This window comes from Haliotis cracherodii, unplaced genomic scaffold (genome assembly GCF_022045235.1).
Source record: "Haliotis cracherodii isolate W230 unplaced genomic scaffold, xgHalCrac1.p SCAF_2, whole genome shotgun sequence".
In the NCBI taxonomy this organism is placed as follows: Eukaryota; Metazoa; Mollusca; class Gastropoda; order Lepetellida; family Haliotidae; genus Haliotis; species Haliotis cracherodii.
In genome coordinates, this window is record NW_027266275.1 from 13,251,900 (window position 1) to 13,277,262 (window position 25,363).

General features: G+C 41.9%; 2 protein-coding genes across 2 annotated transcripts; both read left to right on the top strand.

Annotated features, from left to right (window-relative positions):
• The first annotated feature begins 1,507 nt into the window (after positions 1-1,507).
• Positions 1,508-11,271, top strand: LOC139468710 (trypsin-like). Its single transcript, XM_071250831.1, has 6 exons — positions 1,508-1,606; positions 4,127-4,313; positions 5,226-5,359; positions 6,233-6,385; positions 8,538-8,719; positions 9,940-11,271. The coding sequence occupies exons 1-6, from the start codon at positions 1,564-1,566 to the stop codon at positions 10,099-10,101; spliced, it is 861 nt and encodes a 286-aa protein (XP_071106932.1). The 5' UTR covers positions 1,508-1,563; the 3' UTR covers positions 10,102-11,271.
• A 6,894-nt stretch (positions 11,272-18,165) lies between these two features.
• Positions 18,166-23,971, top strand: LOC139469816 (alpha-(1,3)-fucosyltransferase 10-like). The gene is made up of 5 exons (XM_071252114.1): positions 18,166-18,285; positions 19,142-19,263; positions 19,850-20,259; positions 21,175-21,352; positions 23,271-23,971. Exons 1-5 carry the CDS (start codon positions 18,210-18,212, stop codon positions 23,772-23,774), a joined length of 1,290 nt encoding a protein of 429 aa, XP_071108215.1. The 5' UTR covers positions 18,166-18,209; the 3' UTR covers positions 23,775-23,971.
• Positions 23,972-25,363: the final 1,392 nt, after the last annotated feature.

Consider the following 25,363-nt stretch of genomic DNA (forward strand, 5'->3'; position numbering starts at 1 on the left):
AACTTGACTTAGGCACTTTTATAGAATTTTAAGTGGCTATATTTAAAAAAAACGCATCAATGAAAACATACAATATCTTTTCTACAGGTAGACAAGAACTCATAGATGTTATTTATGCAATAATATGCAATAATATGTAAAAAGGGCTAAAGTGCATTTTGGCTCCTTTTATCTCTAAGCTCTTCAATTGTAATTGTGGCCGAATAGGCACATTTCAATCTCTTACGGAAACATATGGATATTAAAAAAGGAAACAGAAAACATTCGTACAATGTTTCGAAGGACGCAGTAAAAGCACAACAGTAGAGTCTGCGTTTTCAATTATCATATGACGACCCCCGTGGAATTCCTGATATTAGTCCCGTGAAGATCCGGGCTAGAATAGCTGTTCAGCAATCCTTGCTTGCCGTAAAAGGGGACTATGCTTGTCATAAGAGGCGACTCACGGGATCGGGTGGTCAGGATCGCTGACTTGGTTGATGCATGTCCTCGTATCCCAATTGCGTGGATCGATGCTCATGACGGCAATGACGTGATTGTCTGGTCCAGATTCGATTATTTACAGACCGCCCTCATATAGCAGGAATATTGCTGAGTTGGACGCTGGCGTTTGACATCAAACAAACAAACAAACAAACACACAAACAAACAAACAATGCAACAAGAAACCATTTTACGTATCCGGGTTTGTCATGTTACTACTACTACTACTACTTCTACTACTACTACTACTACTACTACTACTACTACTACTACTACTACTACTACTACTACTACTACGACGACGACGACGACGAAGACAAGAACAAAAAGAAACCATTTTACTTCGAATTACCCGGGTTTGTCATGTCACTACTACTACTTCTTCTACTACTACTACTACTACGATGACGAAGACGACGTCCATGACCACGACGACGACGACGACGACGATGAAGACATAAACAAACATGGCGATGTCACACAAGTGACCAGTGACCACGATGTTCGAGTACCGGATACACCGGATCCTAGATCTACAATGTACGTGACACCATGACAACTGGGTCAGGAAGCCACATCCCCAGGAGGAAGGATGGGGGTGGCGATAGAGAGCTGGGTCGGCCTGAATAATCTCACAGGAGTCCTTTAAATGTTGGTCAAAAGAATATTATGCTTGTCTCATGTATTTCTTAATTGAAATAACAAATATAATTCTATATGGATAGGTCTACGTGCGAAACGTTTTTGAAGAAATCAAAGAGCTTTGATTCAGAGTGAAAATTGCTTGGATTTCACTTGGAAGTCTCATATGTAAAACGCCGTGCTGTAATCCGGTCCTATTAGTTTTAATATGATCAGTATTAAAATAATATTACAATAGTGAAATCGATAATAGAATTACTGAGCAACTTTGTCGCAAGGTCACAGACACACAGAAAGATTCGTTTGGCCTTCGATATTAGCAAATCACTTTTTAGGGAAGGGAGACAACTGTACTGTTTGAGAATAATCGTTGAATATACTTCTGAAATTTATTGACACTGATTTTAAAACTACACAAATCGGTGTACTTTAGAAACGATGGCAGCATTTCATTCGCTGTTCGTTGTGTGCCTCGGAGTTGGTAAGTATTATAATAATTATTAGTTTATTGTGTGGTATCCCCGCGCTAACCATGCTGGGTGCGTACATTAGAAGCCTATAATCGAATGAGTGTTAATTCAAATTCTCAGCTTCTTTCGGAGTATGCATATTTGCTAAGCGTCACAATTTTTTTTCATTCACATGGCCGTCTTATCCTACCGGGTATCCATTCGCTGCTTTGTGAACAGAGACGTAATTCGAACAAAGTCACTTGTCTCCTACATGTTCTGTAACCTGTACTTCAAAAAAGAATAATAAGTCCAGATGGAAGTGTGCTATTTACTACTGAATTACATGTATGGTTAATATATGCGCATATTTGTATCCCGAAGCGGTGTAGAAGTAGTAACATATTTTTGTTGATGTTGTTGTTTTATGCCGCACACAGCAATATTGCAGCTATATCATGACGGTCTGTAAACAATCGAGTCTAGACCAGACAATCCAGTGATTTACATCATGAGCATCGATCCACTCATTGGGATACGATGGCATGCATCAACCAGGTCACTGGGTCAGGGAGCCAGACCACCCGATCCCGTTAGTCGACTCTTACGACAAGCATGGATTGCTGAAGACATATTCTACCCCGGATCTTCACGGGTCGTAACTTTGTGCTGCTCCTTATAAACGATTTTGATATTGGCGTGTCGCTACGCAGAGCTGCGGGCTGTACCCACGGTGTCTCCCTAACTGATTCCCGATTCGGAACATTCGGAGAACCCTCCTGTAATGTTCATGAATCGTCATCCCTTCCTAATCCTAAACACTTGCCTTCAAATATATGTACTTATATTTTAGTCCATGCAACATGCTATGTACTTGGGTTGGAATCGATAGGCTATGGATGCCATCGCTGAGTGCAATTGCGGATGCAAATCTTTTCCGGTTTAGTTACCAATACGATAAGTAAATATATTATTGCACGATCTAAAATATAACAGTTGAGGTGTAATGGGGTTTACGTCGCGTCCAAGGTTATTGCACTTATATAGCGACGTGTGTGGCTGCTTGTACTAGTCCGTACTGATGCCGATTTATAGTGTTAGCACACTGAGATACCATGCCGCAGTTTAACATGAATACCCAACTCAGACACAGTATACTGACTCCGAGCCAACCAGTCCTTGTTTTAGCCCCCAAATGCCGAGCGCCAGACAGGTTTACAACAAGTACCATCGGTTAACGTCTTTTTCGTATGACGCGGCCGGGGATCGAACGCTAACCTTGACCGTTTAAAATGGGATGCCGAAATGGATCGAGAATCTATTTGGACAACACGGTGGAACAGTCCTTAGCGACAAGGCAATATCAAAATCGTTTATATGTTTTAGAGTGAGTGAGTTGGGTTTAACGCCGCTTTTAACACTGTTCCAGTTATATCACGGCGTGTCAGCTTAATGTGGGAGGAAAGCCCGAAGTGTTTCAGGTCTCAGACGTTTACCACTTCGGTGAAACCCACGAGCATGGGTATGGTGCTGACAAACCTAGAAACATAATCGGGGCGAACCGGGATTCGAACCCACAATCATAGGTTTCTGGCGTGCCCAAGGGACGCAAATCCGCGGCGCCTTAGACGACTGGGCCACCCGTGCCCCCTATATAGTGAGAAGCATACAGGTACGGTTAACGCAGCTAGAAGAGGTATTGTTTGACCAATGTATGTGTTACTAGTTATACGGCGCCCGAAATATACTTACCGAAAGAAATATAGGAACGTACCTTAAGGCATTTGACGTTACGTAACTGAATAATATTCAAAGCGGCGGTAAACAACATTTCCTCATTCATTATTTTCAATGCAGAGAACATAGGAATAGTCTCAAGCTGTGTCTAATTTTGTTGATATGCAACATTTTAATATCCTCGTATCACGATCAGTTGAATTAAGTTGTTGAAGCAGTCATAAAAGGTACTTTGTATCATTCGAGATTCGCGATCAGTGGATGAATGTTTGTTTATCCTTTAACGCCGGAATATTCCAACTATATGACGGCGGTCTGTAAATAATCGAGTCAGGACGGGATAATCCAGTGATTGACATCATGAACATCGATCCTCGCAACTGGGATACGATGACATGCACCTAGGGCGACTAACGGGATCGGGTGGTCGCTTTGCTGGTTGATGCATGTCATCGTTCCTGATGCTCATGATGTCAATCACTGGATTGTCTGGTCAGGACTCAATTATTTACAGACCGCCGTCATATAGCTAGAATATTGCTGAGTGCGGCGTTAAACAAAAAATATTAAATAAAGATATTACTACTAGTTTCGTGTATAAACTATGCTTGCTTGACTGTCAAAAAAATCTTCTGATGAGAAACACTATTCTGGGTCAAAAATATTAAAATGGGATAGATGGGATCCAATAATCCAATAATATAATCATGTTTTACTTCAGTAATGTCAAGACAGATTGTTGAGGTTTCCTGAGAAACAAGTCTCATGTTTAAATATCTATTTGTACTGTCGCAATACTGTTTCTCTTCCTCCAGCAGTCCTAGGGCGCGTGGCGGAGGGCGTGGTGGGCGGCACCCCCCTGGAGCCTGGGCAGTGGCCGTTCCTTGTGTCCCTCCACTTCAAGCCGGACCACCCGTTCACCAACAAGACCCGTCAGAGACACCTGTGCACAGGCACCCTCATCAGGCCGCAGTGGGTACTCACCGCGGGGCATTGCTTCGAGTAAGTGAAACATGAAACATTACAAACACTCATTGAGTGAGTGAGTGAGTGAGTGTGGTTTCACGCCGCTTTTAGCAATATCACGGCGGGGGACACCAGAAATGGGCTTCACACATTGTATCCATATCGGGAATTGAACCCGGGTCTTCGGCGTGACGAGCGAACGCTTTAACCACTAGGCTACCCGACCGCCCCAATTCCGTATCTGAGAGACAGGTAACAGTCACGTGTTTGTATAGCATCGATTGATAAGAACGTTATCATCGCGCTGTTTCGCGCACTTTTTCTGTATATAACTTGTCAAATACTGACGAAACTAAACCACGGTGAATGAAAGTGTACACCTGTGTTCGATAGTGGCTGAAAATGAAACAAATGTTGCGTTGTGGGACCAGTCTTCTATAATTACTCTTGAAACTATTTTTTGAAACCACGGAAACGAAGCGGTGACGTCGTTTTCTTTCCGCCATTTTTATTCTTAAGGGCAGATAATCCCAAACGTCTTTTCATTTCAAACCACCAAAAAATAAATATAACATGCTTTTCCCTGTGTGAAATTTACATTTACTACAAAATGTACTTCATTTTGCTTCGCTACACAAACAAGAAATAATTATCCGATGATAAACATACGATTGTCAAGTGTATACTCTCTTTTGGGTGGCGGTTTATAATAAGCAGCCACTTCTTTCGGATCCCATGAAAAAAATTATTGTTTTTTCTGATATCTTAAATTAGTTTAACGAAATTTAGATGGACTATTTGGGCTGTTGTCACGCCCCAGATGAATAGATGCATCTGTTTTTTTCTCTGTGACCGCCTCCGTGGTCTAGTGGTAGAGCCACCCCCTCAATTCAGGTTCGTTGTATGTGCTGGGCATTTCTTGACATTTTGCATCTCCTACATTGACAGTGGAGAAGAATGGGACGGACTGCAGAAGAAGAGCAACTGGATCGTCATGATTGGCGAACACAACCAGTACAAGAACGAGGGGACGGAACAACGGATGAGGATACGGAAAGTCTTCCGGCACCAGAACTACACAGGTCTGTTGTTTTGTTGTTGTTTGTTGTTTTACGCCGCAGTCAGCAATATTCCAGCTATATGAGGGCGGTCTGTAAAAACTACACAGGTCTGTATGCCTGTCATACACTGTCGGGCAAAATGCGGTATACGGTGAGGTGAGGTGAGGTGAGGTGAGGTGAGGTGAGGTGAGGTGAAATGGGGTTTAACGTCGCGTCCAAGATTATTGCACTTATATAGCGACACGCATGTACATGTGTGTGTGTTTGTGTGGCTGCTTGTACTAGTCCGGACTGATGCCGATTTATAGTGCTAGCTCACTGAGATACAGTTTAACATGAATGCCCCACTCAGACACAGTATACTGACTCCGAGCCAACCAGTCCTTGTTTTAGCCCCTTCATGCCGAGCGCCAGACAGGGTAACAACAAGTACCATCTTTTAACGTCTTTTGGTATGACGCGGTCGGGGATCGAACCCCGGACCTCCCCCTCTCCGTGCGGACGCTCTACCACTAGACCACGGAGGCGGTCACAGTATAAACTTTCAACTTAGATTTGACCTAAAATTACAAATCTGTGTGGAAAAAAATATAGTATTTGTGCAACTTGACAATGACTGCAGCAGTAACTGTAATGTTGATATAATTTCATTGACCAGATTAATTATATCACACATCATGTACAAATGTTTTAAGATCTTAATGTCGTGAACCCGTCGTCTTTCCATTTGTCTATACAAGTCAAGAAAGCTCATGGGGTACAACCACCCCTCAAACCATCTTCACACTCTTCATCTATTCTTTGTAAATGAGATTTAGACTTCCGTTCCATGATGTCACGATTGTAAGGAAACAAAATGGCGACTACAGATAACAGGTTCTGTTATCTTTTCAGCCCGCCCTCTCCTGCAAGATCTGACCCTCCTGAAGTTGAAACGTCCGGCCGTCCTCTCCACCCACGTCCAACCCATCGCTCTGGACACGGAGGGGAGGTGCTCAGAGGTTGGGGCCAATGTGTCGGTGGCTGGCTGGGGGCAGATAGCATACAGTTAGTAACGCCATATCACAATGTTTGAAATATATCCCATGGCCATTGTGTTAGGGCTGGGACGAGTCCAAATTTACTACCCGGGTACCCACCCCGCTATTACCCGACCCTAGCAAAAGGTAGCAAGAGTTTGGTACAAAATGTCCGATTGGAAATAGTTTGAGCGTAGCCCTGGTAAAATGTATTTAGATACACGTATAAAACTATCTGATAATGCATACACTGAAGTTGACTGAAGTGTTATTTTTACTTAAACCTATAAAGGTCAGAAGCAATGGTACTTAGTCAGAAAGAAATGCGAACATTAGTGACTTGTACTGTAACCATCGAGTTTTAACCATTAAACAAAATATCACATGACTAACCACGGGTCAGGGTAGTCCTGTGGGTACCCGGGTCCTACTCAGTACCCATCCGACCCGAGTACCCGAGTTACCCGTCCCAGCCCTACATTGTGTGTTCATAGCTTTCGGCCATGGGCGCCGTGCCAATTAACACGTGTCAGAGGGGTACACAAGGTAACATCACCCCGAGGCAAGAGAGTTAACTGACTATAATTGTCCAGTGTCAAGTTTCCACCCTTGCCGAACTAGGCTGGTATTATGGAGTTAGCTGAACTAACGAGTCTATGCATAGTCCAATCAAATTCGCGCAATGAAGTCGAAATCCGGGTCATAAACTGTCACCCTGATTTTGGTCGATTGCAGGATTTGTAAAGCATGTGCACCACCAATGTTTTTAATCAAGGTGCTCACATTATTTAATGCGCTTCGCGATGTAGATATTGATTACACAATAGAGATATTAATTATAGATCAGATCATCTTGACTAGGCATTTTGTTTGACGCAAATGCAAGTGATACGAGAGGGGAATCTGATTGGTCCATAGGAGAGGCTTAGAAGGGACATAACTCGTAATAGCAACTGGTGGCGCTACGATCGAGCCCAGGAATTCCAGCCTAGTTCGCCAGGGGTGGAAACTGGACTTTAAAAGTCAGTTAACTCTCTTGCCACGGGAAGATGACAGACAACGTGATCTAGACTACCAGTTGTCGGACTTTCCTTTTTTCATGGAAGCCTCGGTGGCTGAGTGGGTAAGATCGCTGACTTTGTGTCCTGCCGACTCTGGCAGTGTGGGTTCGAATCCCGTATGTGACACTACCGCTAAAACTACTAGAATCTGTACTTTACTAAGAAAGTGTTATCCCAAACATAACATTTGTTATATTCCATTCCTGACCATATCCGTGAAAGTTTTAGCGGTACTGTAAGAAAAGGTATTCTCTCTTTTAGACATTAGATCCTGTTTAATAAATATTTCTTAATCCCACCATCATCCCACCCCTATTCCATACCCGCCCCCTTCTCACCTCATCCCTTACTTTAGCTCTGAACTAAGGTCACTTTGGAGAATGATTTTATTAAACCTTAAAAATGACTTTATTCTGGGGACTAATGTTGTGAACTGGAGAGAATCCCTGCTTTTGTGCGACAGATGTGCTTTCAAGGATATCCGAAACGCACAATGGGAGGAGGCGTAAACAAACCTGAAACGGAAGTCACAGTCTGGCGGCAAAATTTAGGCAAGGAAAGAAATCTGTTCGGTTTAAAACCCGGACAATCTTGACAATTCTAGAGCTTAAGTGGTGAGGTGAAATGGGGTTTCCGGATGCTTGTTTTATAGTGCTAGCCCACTGAGATACCATGCCGCAGTTTAACATGGATAATCCACTTAGACACAGTATACTGACTCCGAGCCGACCAGTCTTTGTTTTAGCCCCTTAATGTTGTGCACAAGGCAGGGTAACAACAAGTATAATATGTTAACGTATTTGGTATGACGCGGCCGGGGATCAAATCACCGACCTTTCGGAGAGGGAATCACGCTAAGATTGGGAGGTGTACTACTGTGTATGTGTGTGTATGTGTGACCCAAATCACAAAGTGAACACTACACCCACGATACAGGGTCTGCCACGTTAATGTTCCCGACATCCGTTGAGTTCGAGTTTGAGACGACTGGAATGAAAGCAACTTGTTTTCTTAAATTCTACCGGTAGTATACGGCTGGTTGAGTGAAGTCTGTTGATTGTTATAATGTTTTCATTGTATACTGTACAATTAATACGTACAAAACATCCACCTTTACAGGGCCCCTCGGTTGGAGCATGTACATTCCTCTGAGGGTGAACATCACAGTCATTGAGCAGGACCGGTGTAGTCGGGGATATGCTGCCGTACCAGACGATGACCCAGACAAAGCTTTCTACGCCCCAGAGGAAGACTCTGTCATCTGTGCTGGCAGCCCCTCAGGAGGTCGGGATGCTTGTTTGGTGAGAAAGTAACAGTTAAATATCAATATCGTAAAGTGGCTATGAAATACAGTGGGTGAGTGAGTGAATGAATTGGGTTTAACGCTGCCTTGAACAGTTTAGTTATATCACAAACAACGTAAATAAAGTATAGTACCGTTTATAAACATAACATGTTATTATTAGAGATAACGAATCTATGTTCAAATTTCATTCATATTTCATTCTCAACTCCATGGGAAATATGATTGCCACCGCTACCCATTCCATAGGGTACCCATTATCAACCAGGTGAACGTGTATCTTTTGTTATAAGGTAGAAATACATCCCCAAAACCTCAGAAAAGTATAACAAACTCAACCTTTAAATAGCTTTAATACGAGGGAGACGGAAAACCACCTAGTTGGCACAAACATGCAGGAATTCAATAGAGTGATGACATTTACAGGATATTTGGTCAATAGAGATCTTTAATCGGTTAATAGGTTATGATAGTTTCGGGGCACGGATGGCCCAGTCGTCTAAGGCGGCGCGATTCGCTGTGCAAAGTTGCGTCCCTTGGGCACGCCAGAAACCTATGATTGTGGGTTCGAATCCAGGTTCGCCCCCATTATGTTTCTAGGTTTTGTCAGCACAAAACCCGTGCTCGTGGGTTTCACCGAAGTGGTAAACGTCTGAGACCTGCATCACTTCGGGCTTTCCTCCCACATTAAGCTGACACGCCGTAATATTACTGGAATACTGTTAAAAGCGGCGTTAAACCCAACTCATTCACTCCGGTAGTTTTCCGATCACGACACAAACAAGAATTCATGGTAGATATTGTTCATGAATATCTATGAGTGTTAGTAACGTTAGACCTTGAGAAACTCCCCTGACCAGGCGGGTTGCACAGTCATGGATTAAATGAACACGACGACACGGAACGGCAATACGTTTAGGCAACTTTTGTAGGCACCCCCTTCCCCCCCCGCCCCCCCCCCCTTGACGCCCTAACGCAGTTACGACACTGTCATGTCATCGATCCCAATTGCGTGGATCGATGCTCATGATATCAATCACTGGAGTATCTGGTCCAGACTCGATTATTTACAGATCGCCGTCATATAGCTGGAATATTGCTGAGTGCGGCGTAAAACAACCAACCAACCAACCAACCAACCAACCAACGACACTGTCAACATCTCATTGGTTGGCATGGTTGACCTGTCAATAACGCACCTTTTTCTTTTTTTCTCAGGGTGATTCCGGTGGACCACTGGCGTGTTACTATGACAACGAGTGGCACGAGGGAGCTGTCGTCTCTACTGGCTACAACTGTGGCAAAGCGGAATACCCAGGGCTGTACACGAAGCTCAGTTCGTACCTCGACTGGATCGAACACACCATAGCCAGACATTAGGATCATGTTCTACTGAGCCAAATGTGCCGTTTAAAGGGGAGCTGGGCCCTTGAAAACTGGCAGTCCAAGCAGGTGGGATTCAAGTCGCCAAAACGTCACGTTGTTAGTCTTCTAAATCAAATATTTGATATAGATTAATCTAGCAGTTAATGATTATCCAACTTACGCAGTGACACATGCTGATCAACACTATTTCAATATCGTTATTTCTCAATAAGGGGGCACGATTGGCCCAGTCGTCTAAGGCGCCACTATTCGCTGTTCAGAGTTGCGTCCCTTGGGCACGCCAGAAACCTTTCATTGTGGGTTCGAATCCCGGTTCGCCCCGATGATGTTTCTAGGTTTGTCAGCACCATACCCGTGCTCGTGGCTTTCACCGAAGTGGTAAACATCCGAGACCTGCATCACTTCGGGCTGACACGCCGTGATATAACTGGACTACTGTTAAAAGCGGCGTTAACCCCAACTTACTCACTATTTTTTCATAAACCACCAACGATGGTACAAGAACTGATATAGCTTAAAAATATGTTTCCGCAAGAATAATTTAGTTCAATTATCTTATTATGACAAGAGGTAAATGCAGGTAACTTATTCAATGTGTTGAATAAAATTATGATAAACGTTTAAAGTGTCAGCGCCACATACTAGGGATATCATTGATTTTCAGTAAATTAGACGAACCTCATCAAAACTTGCTGGGGAACCACAAGTCCTTTCTTCTTCAGTAATGTTTCTCAAACTGCCTGATATAATTTGTCTTGAACGTATTCGATTTGAGATTGCTTGGATTTGGCCCAGTCGTCTAAGGTGCCGCGATTCACTGTGAAGAGTTGCGTCCCTTGAGCACCTATGATTGTGGGTTCGATTCCCGGTTCGCCCCGATTATGTTTCTAGGTTTGTCAGCACCATACCCGTGGGTTTCACCGAAGTGGTCAACGTCTGAGACCTGCATCACTTCGGGCTTTCCTCCCACATTAAGCTGACGCGCCGCGATATAACTGGAATACTCTTAAAACGGCGTTAAACCCATCTCACTCACTCACTCACTGTTTGAATTGTTGATAAGCCTTTGTTGCTTGAATGTTTGGATGTAGTCGGGAAGTGGACACACCTTAGTCTCACTTTGACCTTGAATTTCAAGAAAAGAATGTAATTGAAATAAACAGATTAAAATCTACTGAAACAAAATATTTTGTTTTCTTTAAACGTCGAGATGCTCCAACGATGCTGTAATTATCCTACGAGCACAAGATCACTAAGTATATTCGCGGACGTTGGTAAAAGAACTGCATTACAATTGTAAAGGGATAAGGGATTTAATTGTATTACTCGCCCGTTGAAGATAACACTGTTTAGACTTTCCAACAACACCCTGCACTCAAACGTGCAGGATGTGAAAGATGTCGCAGGGCATTGAAACTTTGCATGCGGGTAGACCTTGACCCTGAGGCCACGTTTTCACCGTGCTTGACCCGAAATGACCTCTGTGGGCGGGGCTATGGGTCATAAATGCTAACCCTAACACATGCTCCAAATCGAAAAATCTTTGGTTACGGTCGGTCAGGTGACCTAAAGAAGCGTCGTGCAAAGTCGAAGACCCGTACGACGATTTTTCATTTTTGGTCGAAAAAACGACTAAGTCCAACACCCTGCACTCAAACGCGACGAACAATTTGATTTTCTATCCTAGGCATATACAATAATACAGGTGATGAGACAATGCTAGTTTTTTTCATTTTTCATCTTTACACATAACGCATGAACAGTGTCCGACTCATCTCTAAAACATGACGTGATTGTCGTATTGGCAATACCAGTTTTATAGCCATGCTATCATTAAGAGGTCCTATAGCTGAATGTTTCAAATCTGGCAGTGTGGAATGCAATAAAGACAATACCCCTGCTAATGTGGCCTTCATTACTGATAAGGTATGGACTAAAGTATCCGCATTAATGTCAATACGTACAAAGGGGCCATTTGGCTCCAAATGAGAACCATAAATTGAAAAATAAATCAAAATCGGGAATAGTTTATTAAATATCTCAACGGTACACGACATTTAATACCCTGTACCCAACAATATCTGCTGTTTGTTATTTTTATTCCCATCATTGGAAAAAGTTGTTTAAGAAACTATCATGTTGTTACGTGTACAAGTGCACATCTTGAACGGAGGGGGAACAACGGTAAAAGGAACAGCGCAAAAACGTACTGCAAGTGCTACATAGCCAACGTCATTACGCTACTCAGCTGATCTGAAACAGTTGATTTATAAGGTGTATGGTTTCTTTCAATGTGAAGCAGAAAGAGGAAAACCATTTTATGTCGTTAATAAATACTTGAAACTATCTTCTAAAGATCTTGATGTGTCTCCTAACAAGCTGAATAAATGTCCGCCGACGGGACTAGCAATCAGGCACAGCAGGTGGGGTTGATAACTTAGACAGTTTTCAGAAAAGTCAAGTCTGACGTGCAGTTGTTAAACTGCATTTAGAAAATAAGTAGGATAGGATAGGGTAAGTTTTATTCCATACTGAAAGGCCTCAGGCCCATAGTACAATTCTGTTTTCGGGAGTGGTTACAGATCCCTTTAACAGGTCATATTCTAATTAACATAGCATGATAAATGAACATGGACAGATTTTTTAGAGTGTCTTTATCAGTTGTTGACATGATCGTTGTAATTTTTTGTAGAGTGGGATGTACATAACAAGGCGGATCAATGTATTTTCTTCTAAGGTGGTCGTATTTTGGACATGTCACTAAGACTCTGAAAGAAATACCCTGAAACTGAACATGATTTAATTGTTACAAAATACAAGCTGTCAACTTTTGCATACATTTGGGTACAGATACAAAAGGATAACTGGTTAGAATGGGGCTGTGTTATGTGAACGATCTGACATCCTTCGTCTCCGAAATCACTATCTGCGAACCGTGAAGCTGAAACGTCAAGAAGGATATGAGCCTGTTTTCCCAGATGAGACGTGGGTTAATGCCTCTCACACAGCCAGCAGTCAATGGGTACCCGGTGGGGATTGTAAGGAGTCTGGGAGAAAGTTACCACTAGGAAAAGGTGAAAGACTTAATCGTTGTCCACGTTGGCTGTGCTGGTCAAGGTTTTCCCCCAGGCTGTGACCTCGTCATTCGAGTGAAGGCCATGGACAACGGGGACTACCACACAGAAACGAACGGCAAAGTATTTCTTGAGTGGGTGAAAAATAAATTGGTCGCTGCTTTGCCTACCAAGTCCCTCATTAACATTGTCAATGCACCAATCAATCATAGACAATCACAGTATGCAAGACCCAGACAGCAAGGCCCCGACGTCTAATCGCCTTAAAGGAGATGTGGTGGCTTAGCTGCAACGGAGGAATATGACCTTTATTCAAGGGCTACAAAACCACAACTCTATGAAATCATGAAATCTAACAAACCTGAGCCTGGGTATATGGTTGACTATTACATCAAAGTTGTCTCAAAGGTCACGAAATACAAGGTCGGCAAACTAAGTATCACGATACAGCCCTTGTATGTGAAGTACTATGTCGGCATATGAGTATCACGATACAGCCCTTGTATGTGAAGTACTATGTCGGCAACTGAGTATCACGATACAGCCCTTGTGAGTGAAGTACTATGTCGGCAACTGAGTATCACGATACAGCCCTTGTATGTGAAGTACTATGTCGGCAACTGAGTATCACGATACAGCCCTTGTATGTGAAGTACTATGTCGGCAACTGAGTATCACGATACAGCCCTTGTGAGTGAAGTACTATGTCGGCAACTGAGTATCACGATACAGCCCTTGTATGTGAAGTACTATGTCGGCAACTGAGTATCACGATACAGCACATGTGTGTGAAGTACTATGTCGGCAACTGAGTATCACGATACAGCACATGTGTGTGAAGTACTATGTCGGCAACTGAGTATCACGATACAGCCCTTGTGAGTGAAGTACTATGTCGTCAACTGAGTATCACGATACAGCCCTTGTGAGTGAAGTACTATGTCGGCAACTGAGTATCACGATACAGCCCTTGTGAGTGAAGTACTATGTCGGCAACTGAGTATCACGATACAGCACATGTGTGTGAAGTACTATGTCGGCAACTGAGTATCACGATACAGCACATGTGTGTGAAGTACTATGTCGGCAACTGAGTATCACGATACAGCCCTTGTGAGTGAAGTACTATGTCGTCAACTGAGTATCACGATACAGCACATGTGTGTGAAGTACTATGTCGTCAACTGAGTATTACGATACAGCCCTTGTGAGTGAAGTACTATGTCGTCAACTGAGTATCACGATACAGCACATGTGTGTGAAGTATTATGTCGTCAACTGAGTATCACGATACAGCCCTTGTGTGTGTAGTATCATGTCGGCAACTAAGTATCACGATACAGCACATGTGTGTGAAGTATTATTTCGGCAACTGATTATAGCGTTCTGCTCTGAGTGGAAATGCCGTCAGATATCATTAAACGGATATCTTGAACTTAAACGAATAGAAATACAACCAAGCCAGTCCCAGTTTAGCTTGGCAATCGCAACAGTGGTGCCTTTATAACCTCAACAACTGAAGTCAACTGTGGCCTACAGATTTGAACAAAAGAAATAACAACAGGGTGCTTGTTTATGATAAACGAACATCCCGTTTAAATCCGAGTGACATTTTTTCATGAATATATATAAACACAACCTTCCTCCAAAGGAGAGTTTAACACGTAATTTACCGCATGGCTGAGGTCGTTATAGCCACGGCGTTGATATCCACTTATTCCCCGCTGGACGGAAGACGACTCTTTTGTTGAGGGACATGGTACTGACTAGGCTTCATGGGTGGACTTGTATATGTTGTAACAAAAGAATCCACTTTCGTGCAGGCAAACAGAAGGCCATTGTCATAAAGAAGAAAGGGTTTATTCAAAATCCGTTCGAATAATATATAATACATTTGCTCATAAACATCGTTAATAAAAGGACTTGTGTGGTTATTCCGAAAACGAATTTGAAAAATTCTGAGGATATATATCCAAAAAATATATCATTCTGCGTTCTTACTGATAGAGTGAATTGTGTACTATTCACCGTTAAATATAGGACACTATGACATCCAAAAGGTATGAAAATCGTGCTTCAATAATATGCTAAATTCATATACACTGCTGGGCAAAAGAAGGTATACACCCATGTCGGATGATGGCTGAAACGAAACAAAAAAAAGGATTATTCGATGGTGATGTGTTTGAGAGGGGCATTATAGTTTAGGACCATATGTTTGCAGTGTTTCGGCGACCGTTTTCAGCCTGGTAACATTTTAATAAAGTTTTGAATTTTCGGTCAAATCCAATTTTCAACTGTACACTTTCTTTTGCCCGGCAGTTTATATCGTTTACTGTTCAGGATTTTTAGAGAAAAGTGTTTCAAAGTATTCGTCTGTTTGCATGTGTGGTAAGGGTAAAGGGTAAACAAACCGTGAAATGTAACAGGTAATTGGTAAACACAATCGCCAAAGGGGACATATTAACTCCATGAACAAGTGAATACAACGTGCCCTCACAACTGCCACCCCGGGGGGACACACTTCCTCTTTGTGCAACAATCCCATGGGGACACCCCGGTTTAAACTACCCCGTCACACTTGATCGGGCACTGGGACACACTCGGCCTGTGTGTGTGTGTTGTCAACAAGGGACGTCTGTTCCACACGTTTCTACTGAGATGTTTGATGTATATATTTATTACACAGGCATCCGCTGTAACGTGTTGTTTAAGGATCTATCTGGATGCTACTGTGCTCCGACGTGAGGTGTCTGACGTCAGGAGGTAAGTATGTTGAATTTTATTGTTGTTGACGATTGTTATTGACGATTACCGTGAGAGGTGACGCACTGGAGTTGGGAGATTTACAACCCACAGTCCTCTATGCCCATTTCGGTCCGTGTGTATGTCAGTTGGTCGTCTGTCAATGTTTTCCTGCTCATTTCAATACAATTACAAAATGTATCCAAACATGTATATAGTCTTTTTGATATGAATAACGTTTCTGGTATTTTCTCCCAATGTCCTTGGAATAAACCCCCACCCCCCTCCAATAATACACTCCCACCCCCCTCCAACAATACACCCCCACCCCCCTCCAAAAATACACCCCCACCAACCACCCCCATCCCCCACCAGTCCCAACAGACCTGACACCGTCACCGTGCATATACATTTTCTTTGTGAATTGAACGCAAGCAATTACCTGTTCACATGTAATTAACCGTCGTCTGTTTGAAATCCATATACTACATGCACTTACAAAGTCACTCAACCAAAACTCCCTAACGACCTTTTGTGTGTGTTTCCTATATGTCCTATTCGTGACATATCATCAATACGACATCTAACACCCAATTACATCTTTCCCACGCTAAACATATATACCTTCCTATGTGATATTACAAACAACGAGTCTTCGTTATAACCCATGCTGTGTACATTATATACCGTTATTTATATCACAGCACCTTATCCAGTCATCTATCCTTATCCATAGTTTATCCTTATCCATATCACCTATCCCTCTGCGTATCACTTTTATATATTCGGCCATCATTCGTATAAGTTATCCTTATTCATAACACCTCTCGTTATATTTTTCATCTCTCATTATATATATGGTTGATTTAAAATCATATGCATATCACATCCTTATCCATATGATATTTTCCTACTCGCATTAGGTATCCTTATCAGTATAATCAATCACAATCCATATCATCCATCCGTATCCATATCATCTATATATATAATCCATATAATCAGTCCCTACTGCTGCAGTGTACTATATCCATACCATATATCCGTCATCAATAGATTTATCCATATCCATATCAGCTATCCTTATCTTTATCGTCTCTCATTATTTGCAACACTTATGTAAAATATAAAATAAAAATGTATAAATGTAAATACAATTCATGGACATCGCCTCCATGGTCTTAAAGGCAGAGCGTCCGCCAGGAGAGCGAAAGGTCCGGGGTTTGATCCCCGACCGCGTCATACCAAATGACGTTAAAAGATGGTACTTGTTGTTACCCTGTCTGGCGCTCGGCAATAAGGGGCTAAAACAAGGACTGGTCGGCTCGGAGTCAGTATACTGTGTCTGAGTGGGGTATTCATGTTAAACTGCGGCATGGTATCTCAGCGGGCTAGCACTATAAATCGGCATCAGTCCGGACTAGTACAAGCAGCCACACACACAAACACTCGCTATATAAGTGCAATAATCTTGGACGCGACGTTAAACCCCAGTTCACCTCACCTCACAGTCTATGGACAACCACTTCCCTATTATACTGCATCAGTAACGTTTCTCGACAGATCCTTATACCGTTATCAATTATGACCATCTTATCCATACAATCTATCCTCATTCATATCGTTTATTGATTATATACTTCATCAATATCGACATATCACAGTTTTCATGTGAACCTAGTTTTCAAGGACCAACACCACACACCGCCTAACGTTATGTGGTGATGGGGCCCGGCTCTAGCCTGTCTCCCGGACAGAATAAATTTATACTTTATAAATAAACCTGTCCAACTCATATCTAGAATGATTGGGCAAGTCTAGCCTGAAATTAAACATGCTCTAAGCTCCATTTGGATTTTTCTATTATATTTTGAAGGTATATATTTTTATATAAAATAATTTCTGAGACTTAAAGTTAGTCTAGTCCCGCACCTCAACATGTAGGGTATATTATGACTCATCCCCAAGCGCGAGGGATAAGGTAAAGCAGCTTGCAATAAATGCCTAATATGTATATAAATGCAACTGCTGGACCGAGCTACAGCTATAATAACAATAATCGACGCAAGTGCAAGCATCATCATAAACCAACACACCCAGCTATAAATCAAATTCAAATTTGGGCGTCGATCCCATTGACATCCAGATGCTACACTATGCATTATGGCTGTCGATTGTGGGATAAGCCTAAATGCTGGTGTGATATATGATCTAGATCTTAACAATGAACAACATAACCTATTTCTATGCTGCTGGTGTGGTTGTGTCTTCAGGACCAGAGCCATGTTTGTTACCTCGAGACAACTTCGTCTAGCAGTCTGCATGTTTACAATGCTGAGCGGCGCAAGTGCACACACTGGTACGTAATCTCATAATGTTGTGCAACATGCTCTTTGTAACAGGGTATAGTACTTAAAGTCTTTCTACCGTATCGGTATACAGAGAAATGAAATATAGAAAAGGCCACAGGCACAACATCAACATCATGTTATTCTTGTTATGTATATTCTGAAGCAAATGCCATTGAAACTACATAGATAATTAACACGAACGTTATTTTCTTAATTATAGGTTTGGAGAAGTTGTCTATTCTGAAGTAAATATTATAGAAACTGCAATAATAATATTAACACGAACGTTATTTTCTTAATTATAGGTTTTGAGAAGTTGTTTATTCCGAAATAAATGCTATAGAAACTGCACTTATAATATTAACACAAACGTTATTTTCTTAATTATAGGTTTTGAGAAGTTGTTTATTCTGAAGTAAATGCTATAGAAACTGCACTAATAATATTAACACGAACGTTATTTTCGTAATTATACGTTTTGAGAAGTTATTTATTCTGAAGTAAATGCTCTAGAAACTGCACTAAAGATATTAATAAGAACGTTATTTTCGTAATTCTGATTTGAATTATGCCAATTCATTTAAGATTTGTTCTATAAAGGTGTGGTCGGTCGTGTGGCTCTGTGGTAAATGCGTTGACTTGTCACGCAGACATCCGAGTTTCGGTTGGTCTCATGGGTAAAATGTGTGAGACCCATTCCTGGTGTTCTCCGCCTCTATGAAACTGGAACACTCTCTCACTCACTCACTCACTCACTCACTCCAAACAAATACATGTTGTAATTGATACAACTATGACTGATTCCATTCAGTTCGATTCAAACTAAATTGAATTAATTTATATTAAACTGGAAAATTGTTTCAGACCAAAATCCAGTAATCCTGTGGTGGGACCCTATGGGTAACATTGACCGACATACAACATGTGGGAACTGCACGTGCCAGGTCACTGCCAACAGAGCCCGGATGACGGAACAAAGTCACATGGTATAGCAAACGTTAATTCGGTGTGGCAGAATGGAATTGATAGAAGTATATTTTGGACCTGAACACTAAATCGAGGATATCAATTTTCACCAGTTATGAAACTTTATCAAGCTTTATCTTTAGACGTGCATTCACATTTACATATGTGAACTCACTCACTCACTCAAAAGGCTGTTTTTCTCCAGTATAGCGTTACGGTATGTTTTCTAACAGTCTTAAATGTTGTTCTACAAGTATTTGTGGTCACGGATGGCCCAAATGTCTTTAATAAAGGGCATGGTCCACTTATCGTGGGTTCGAATCCCAGAAGCGTCCAGACTCTGATCCTAGCCTATACATGTACTCGTTGTTTTTACGAAAGTTGTACAATTTTAAGATCTGCTTCATCGACTTTCCTTATAGACTAAGCTGACAGGCGGCGGTATAACTGAAATTATATAAACACATAACCTCTCCAAATAATTGTTGAAATACATTCTCTGGCAGAATATTAGCGTATGTAATTATCATATCTTGATAATCATCAAAAACATTCATGTGAGCAGTGCTCGGTCAATTATCATTGCACTACCTTTGATAATTTCAGGCATATATTTTTGATGGTACTGGCTTTGGAGAGACGGGATTTCCATTTCCAAGACAACGTGGGCATATATGGGGTCTGTTTATGAACGAATCGCCTAAAAATAATGAATGGCTTATGAGCCAAGATGAGGTTATCTCCCTTTTCAACTACACCTCGACCTTCCGAAGAGAAAGTCACTGTCCGTTTCCAACACAGTGGTTAGCAGATATTGACAATTTGATTGACGTAACCTATTTAGTGCGGACGTCAGAGAAAACAAGGCTGAGGAAAGAAGGACTAGCGCCAATTATATTTGTTCACACTGATTGTTGGACGCCATCTGATAGATCGAATTACATGAAAATGTTACAGAAATATGTTCCAGTTGATTCTTACGGACCCTGTGAACATAACAAAGATTTTCCAAACAGGTTAGTAAATGAATCATGTAATATTACCGCGCTGCCGTGGGGGCCCCCACGGCAAAAGTAGTGTATACATCGTTATAACAGCTGTTTCCATCAAGGGACAGGCTCGTGGTGATCTGGAGTTATTTCAAGTATGCCTGAGGGACTATTGATGTAAGATATTAGGACAACGGTTATTGGAACCTTCGATTCTGGACTTAGGGAGGGGACAAGGGTGCCCCCGCAAGGGTGGCGTCCATTGGGCAAGCCAGAAACCTTAGAATGAGGGTTCGAATCCCGTTTCGCCCCAATTATGTTTCTAGGACATCCGATCCCGTTAGTCGCCTCTTACGGCAAGTACAGTCGCCTCTTACAACAAGCATGGGTTGCGGAAGACCTATTCTACCCCGGAACTTTAGGGTAACCATGCTTGCCGTGAAAGGCGACTAACGGGACCGGGTGGTCAGGCTCGGGATATCAATAACTGAATTCTCTGGTCCTGATTCGATTATTTAAAGACCGCCGTCATATACATGTAGATGAAATTTTGCTGAGTGCGGTGTTAAAATCCAACAAACCAGACAGGCAGACAGACAAAACAAACAAACAAACAAACGAAATAACCCAACACTGTGCACCTGCTCTGTATTAGTCCTGCACCATGACCGTGGAATATATTTATTTTATGAAAAAATAATAATCTAGAAATGCATACAAAAGCAAGTCTAGCCAGTTCAAGCTAGCTCTATTCCACATTAGCATAGGGAATTTTTTTATTTTTAGAGTCAAGAAGGATATTGTGTAATATAAGATTTCAGAGACTAAATGTTAGTCTAGCTCTGTATTAGAAACCTGATATATCAAAAGCAATGTGTATGTGTAAACTTGGTATTATAATTTGCTACTGTTGTTATAAGAAGTATATATTTTTCTTTACAGTACCATCATTGGCAACATGGCCGGGATGCTTTCCCCCGAATTTTACAGATTCGTCGCACAGTACAAGTTCGCGTTTGCCTTCGAAAACGCCGTGTGTCATGATTACATAACGGAGAAACTGTGGCGCCCACTGATAGCGGGGACTGTGCCTATTGTGTTCGGGTCGCCCACTGTGAAGGTAATTACACGTTCTTCCTCCCTTGATTTTCTGCAATGAAAAGGGGGCACGGGTGGCCCTGTCGTCTAAGGCGCCGCGATTCGCTGTACAGAGTTTCATCCCTTGGGTACGCCAGAAAACCTATGATTGTGGGTTCGAATCCATGTTCACCCCAATTGTGTTTCCAGGTTTATCAGCATCATACCCGTGCTAGTGGGTTTCACCGAAATGGTAAACGTCTGAGACCTCTATCACTTCAGGCTTTCCTCCCACATTAAGCTGACACGCTGTGATATAACTGAAATACTGTTAAAAGCAGCGTTATCCTAACTCACTCACTCAGCAAAGGAAACATTCCATTGGCGGTTGGTTAGTTCATCCACTATGACAGATTATGTGTTTGTTGTTTACCTCCGCGCTGTGCAGTAGCTGCTCTGGGCTTTGTTTATACTGAAAAAGCAGTTTTGAAATCGCTAGTTCATGTTGTTTAACCCCGCACTCAGCAATATTCCAGCCTGAAAATAATCGAATCTGGACCAGACAATCCAGTGATTGATACTGTGAGCACGCCGTCGTGGTACGGTGCCACGTCATCAGCCAAGTCACCGAACCTGACTACCAAATCAATTTGGTCGCATCTTACGTTCGTTCGTTTGTTTGTTGATAACACGCAGCAATATTCCATCTGTGTGACGGCGGTCTGTAAATAATCGAGTTTGGAGCAGATAATCCAGTGATTAACATCATGAACATCGATATACGCAATTTGGGTACAACGACGTGCATCAACCAAGTCAGCGAGCCTGACCACCCGATCCCGTTATGGGTATCTTACGACAAGCATGGGTAGCTCGTTTCTTGTGATCAACATACATGTAGGTACCTGGGGATCAATTCTAACCCGGACAGCGGTAAAGTAAATATTACCTACAACCAACCAATTACATCAAGACAAAACTAATTGTGTAATAATATGCATACTCTATCAATGTATACTACTCAAAACAAGTTAAAGAACATCCACAATTGGAACGCCGTGTGCGGCTATACCCACCAGCTATGACAGATTAACAACAGTAATATGACAACATGGATTGTTTTATTATTATTGGATTATTATTATTATTATTATTATTATTATTATTATTATTATTATTATTATTATTATTATTATCATTGACTTCCTTTAAGTATAGTATATAACAAATATCAGTTGCGTAAGTATACAGAACCAATGACAAGGAAAATTACCATTCTATAATTTGTTCGTATCATTCCCTGGATCGAATGTTATGTTTTAAATTCAAGACGATTTCTAAATTACGGTTTTATACAACATCCAATGTGTTTTATATACATTTCTAAACGATTGAATTAAGAATTTTGCACAGTTACCGAGTGAATGTAGTTAAATGTCACAGTCGGCAATATTACATTTTGTAATACAGAGTTAAACCAGTGACTGAAAACATGAGCACCGATCATGTTATCCGGCTTACAATGACACACAGTTAGCCAAGGTAGCAGCACTTGAGACCCCGATCCATTTTGGTCGACTCTAACGATACGCAGACCCGTGAAGATCCGGGTTAAAATAGGTCTTCAGCAACCCATGCTTGTCGTAAGAGGCGACTAACGGGATCGGATGGTCAGACTCGCTGACTTGGTTGATGCATGTCAACGTATCCCAATTGCGTAGATCGATGCTCAATCACTGGATTGTGTGGTCCAGACTCGATTATTTACAGACCGCCGTCATATACCTGTACTATTGCTGAGTGCGGCGTTAAACAACACAGTAAGAAACAAACACACAAACAAACGATACGCCTAGATAACACGGGATCAATCCTAACCCGAAATCCCCACGGATTATTAATTATTAGCAGGGATTATTAATTATGATATATAACCTCGAACGCTTGCTTTTTCATTCCAGGATTACCTTCCTGCTGAAAAATCCGCCATTGTGATAACTGACTTCAAGAACATAGAGGATGTGGCTCGCCATATTAACTACCTGGACCAACACGACGAGGAATATGAAAAGTATTTACAATATAAAAAAACTGGAATTAAAAATAAATACCTGATGGAAGTCAACCGAAAGATGACACTGACTGAGGGGACAGGTATTTTCAGAAAGTTTGAATGTTTCCTTTGCCAAAAATTGCATGATGCCATCAGAAACCAAGATGAGGATGCGCCTGTTTCCAAAGGGGAGAGACGTCATTACGGTTGCCCTGCGCCGATGTCGTTTAATGTTAATGGACACTATGTTGTGCCGAGAAACTCTAGAAACAGTGCCTACGAGAAAGCAAGACACCGATCTAAAGCAATTAAATATTTTCATGACCGAAATATCAACGCTACCTTTGATGACATAGAAAATTATTCCAAAGATTTAAGAAAAACATGCCACTATGTGCACGACGAATTGTAATGCTTCCCCACACCATTAAACTGAATGTAGCGTTCGTCACTGATCGTTTTAGTAGGGTTATGTTGCTAATATTCAGGCAGTGTTTGTTTGATTGTTGTTTAACGCCGCACTCCATATATTCCAGCTACAGTTACAATACATAACAAAGAGTTCAGAAAAATCTAACATAAAAAAAGTTAAACACCCTCATTACAGACCAGCGGACATCCTAGAGTGGGCTAGACCCAACATCACATTACATCCTTAAGTACAAGAACTGTCACCCATGGTCACCCAGGTCATGACCAGTTCAACTTTTTCACCCTAAACTAAACTTTCCATAAGAAATGCTTACGCTACTGACAGGGCAGGACATGCTTGCTTGACATTATATATTTACATATGTTCTCAGAAAGTCTAAGTTCATCTGCAAGGTCATTGCATGCAAGGTTGGTTGGTTAGTTGGTTTGTTGCATAACGCCACACTCCAATATTCCAGCTATATGACGGCGGTCTGTAAATAATCGAGTCTGGACCAGTCAATCCAGTAATTGATATACTGAGCATCGATCCACGCAATTGGGATACGAGGACATGCATCAACCAAGTCAGCGATCCTGACCACCCGTTAGTCGCCTTTTACGACAAGCATAGTCCCTTTTACGGCAAGCATGGGTTGCTGAAGACCATTCTACCCCGGATCTTCACGGGTCTGAAACGAATGGAATAACTACAGGACACAAACTTTCGTCAACATATCGCTTGCCAATCAAATGCCCATTCACAATAACGAAATGAGTTCGCCTGTCATGTGTGATACCGCCCAACACCATGATACTACCGCACCCATACCGATCATAGTCAAGAACTGTTTCCTTGGCACACCCCTCGCTGCTCTATCGCCAACCAAAAACGTTTTCGTACATACCTGGGGGTGAAAAACCCATTTGAGATTCCTTGCATCATATGTTAGATCGAATTCCTGGTCCGTGATTGGCTACTCAATGTCGATGACCTGAAGTCAAATTATGACGGACTACTTTCCTGATTGTAATTAATTGATAAGTTACTCGCACTTCGGTCGAATTCACCTACGGCTGTGTCGGGACTTTATGGTTTTAGAGTTTTATCAATGTTCATTGATCTCATCTAGTTTGCATTATCACCATCGCTTGATAATACACAGATATTGCGGAACCTTATTTTGGAGATCACACTAGGTGTGGGTAGGAGGTAGTAGGCCGGAAAAGGTCACAAATGACCGTTGTCTTGTGTATTAATGCGCCACTGAGATTATGAATATGGACAAATTATGCATCGATTCTGCGCTAAAATGGTGCGATTTTATAGGGTGTGTAAGAAAGAGATAACTATACTTGTGCCTGTCAGATACCATTTAGCTTGTAACTCGTTTTTCAACGAAGGCCCGAGTTGTCCAAGCGGTGTGCCGTCGAGCAGAAATTTGTAAACTTGGATGTCTGTCATACAATAGTACAACCTCGGTCCTTAAAACCTGATCAATGTGCCTTTTACTGTCAGTCCATTACCTCTACCAGCGCCTTCATTTCGACAAAGGCAGTTTTCTGGTTATGCCCTTTTTATATTGGTTT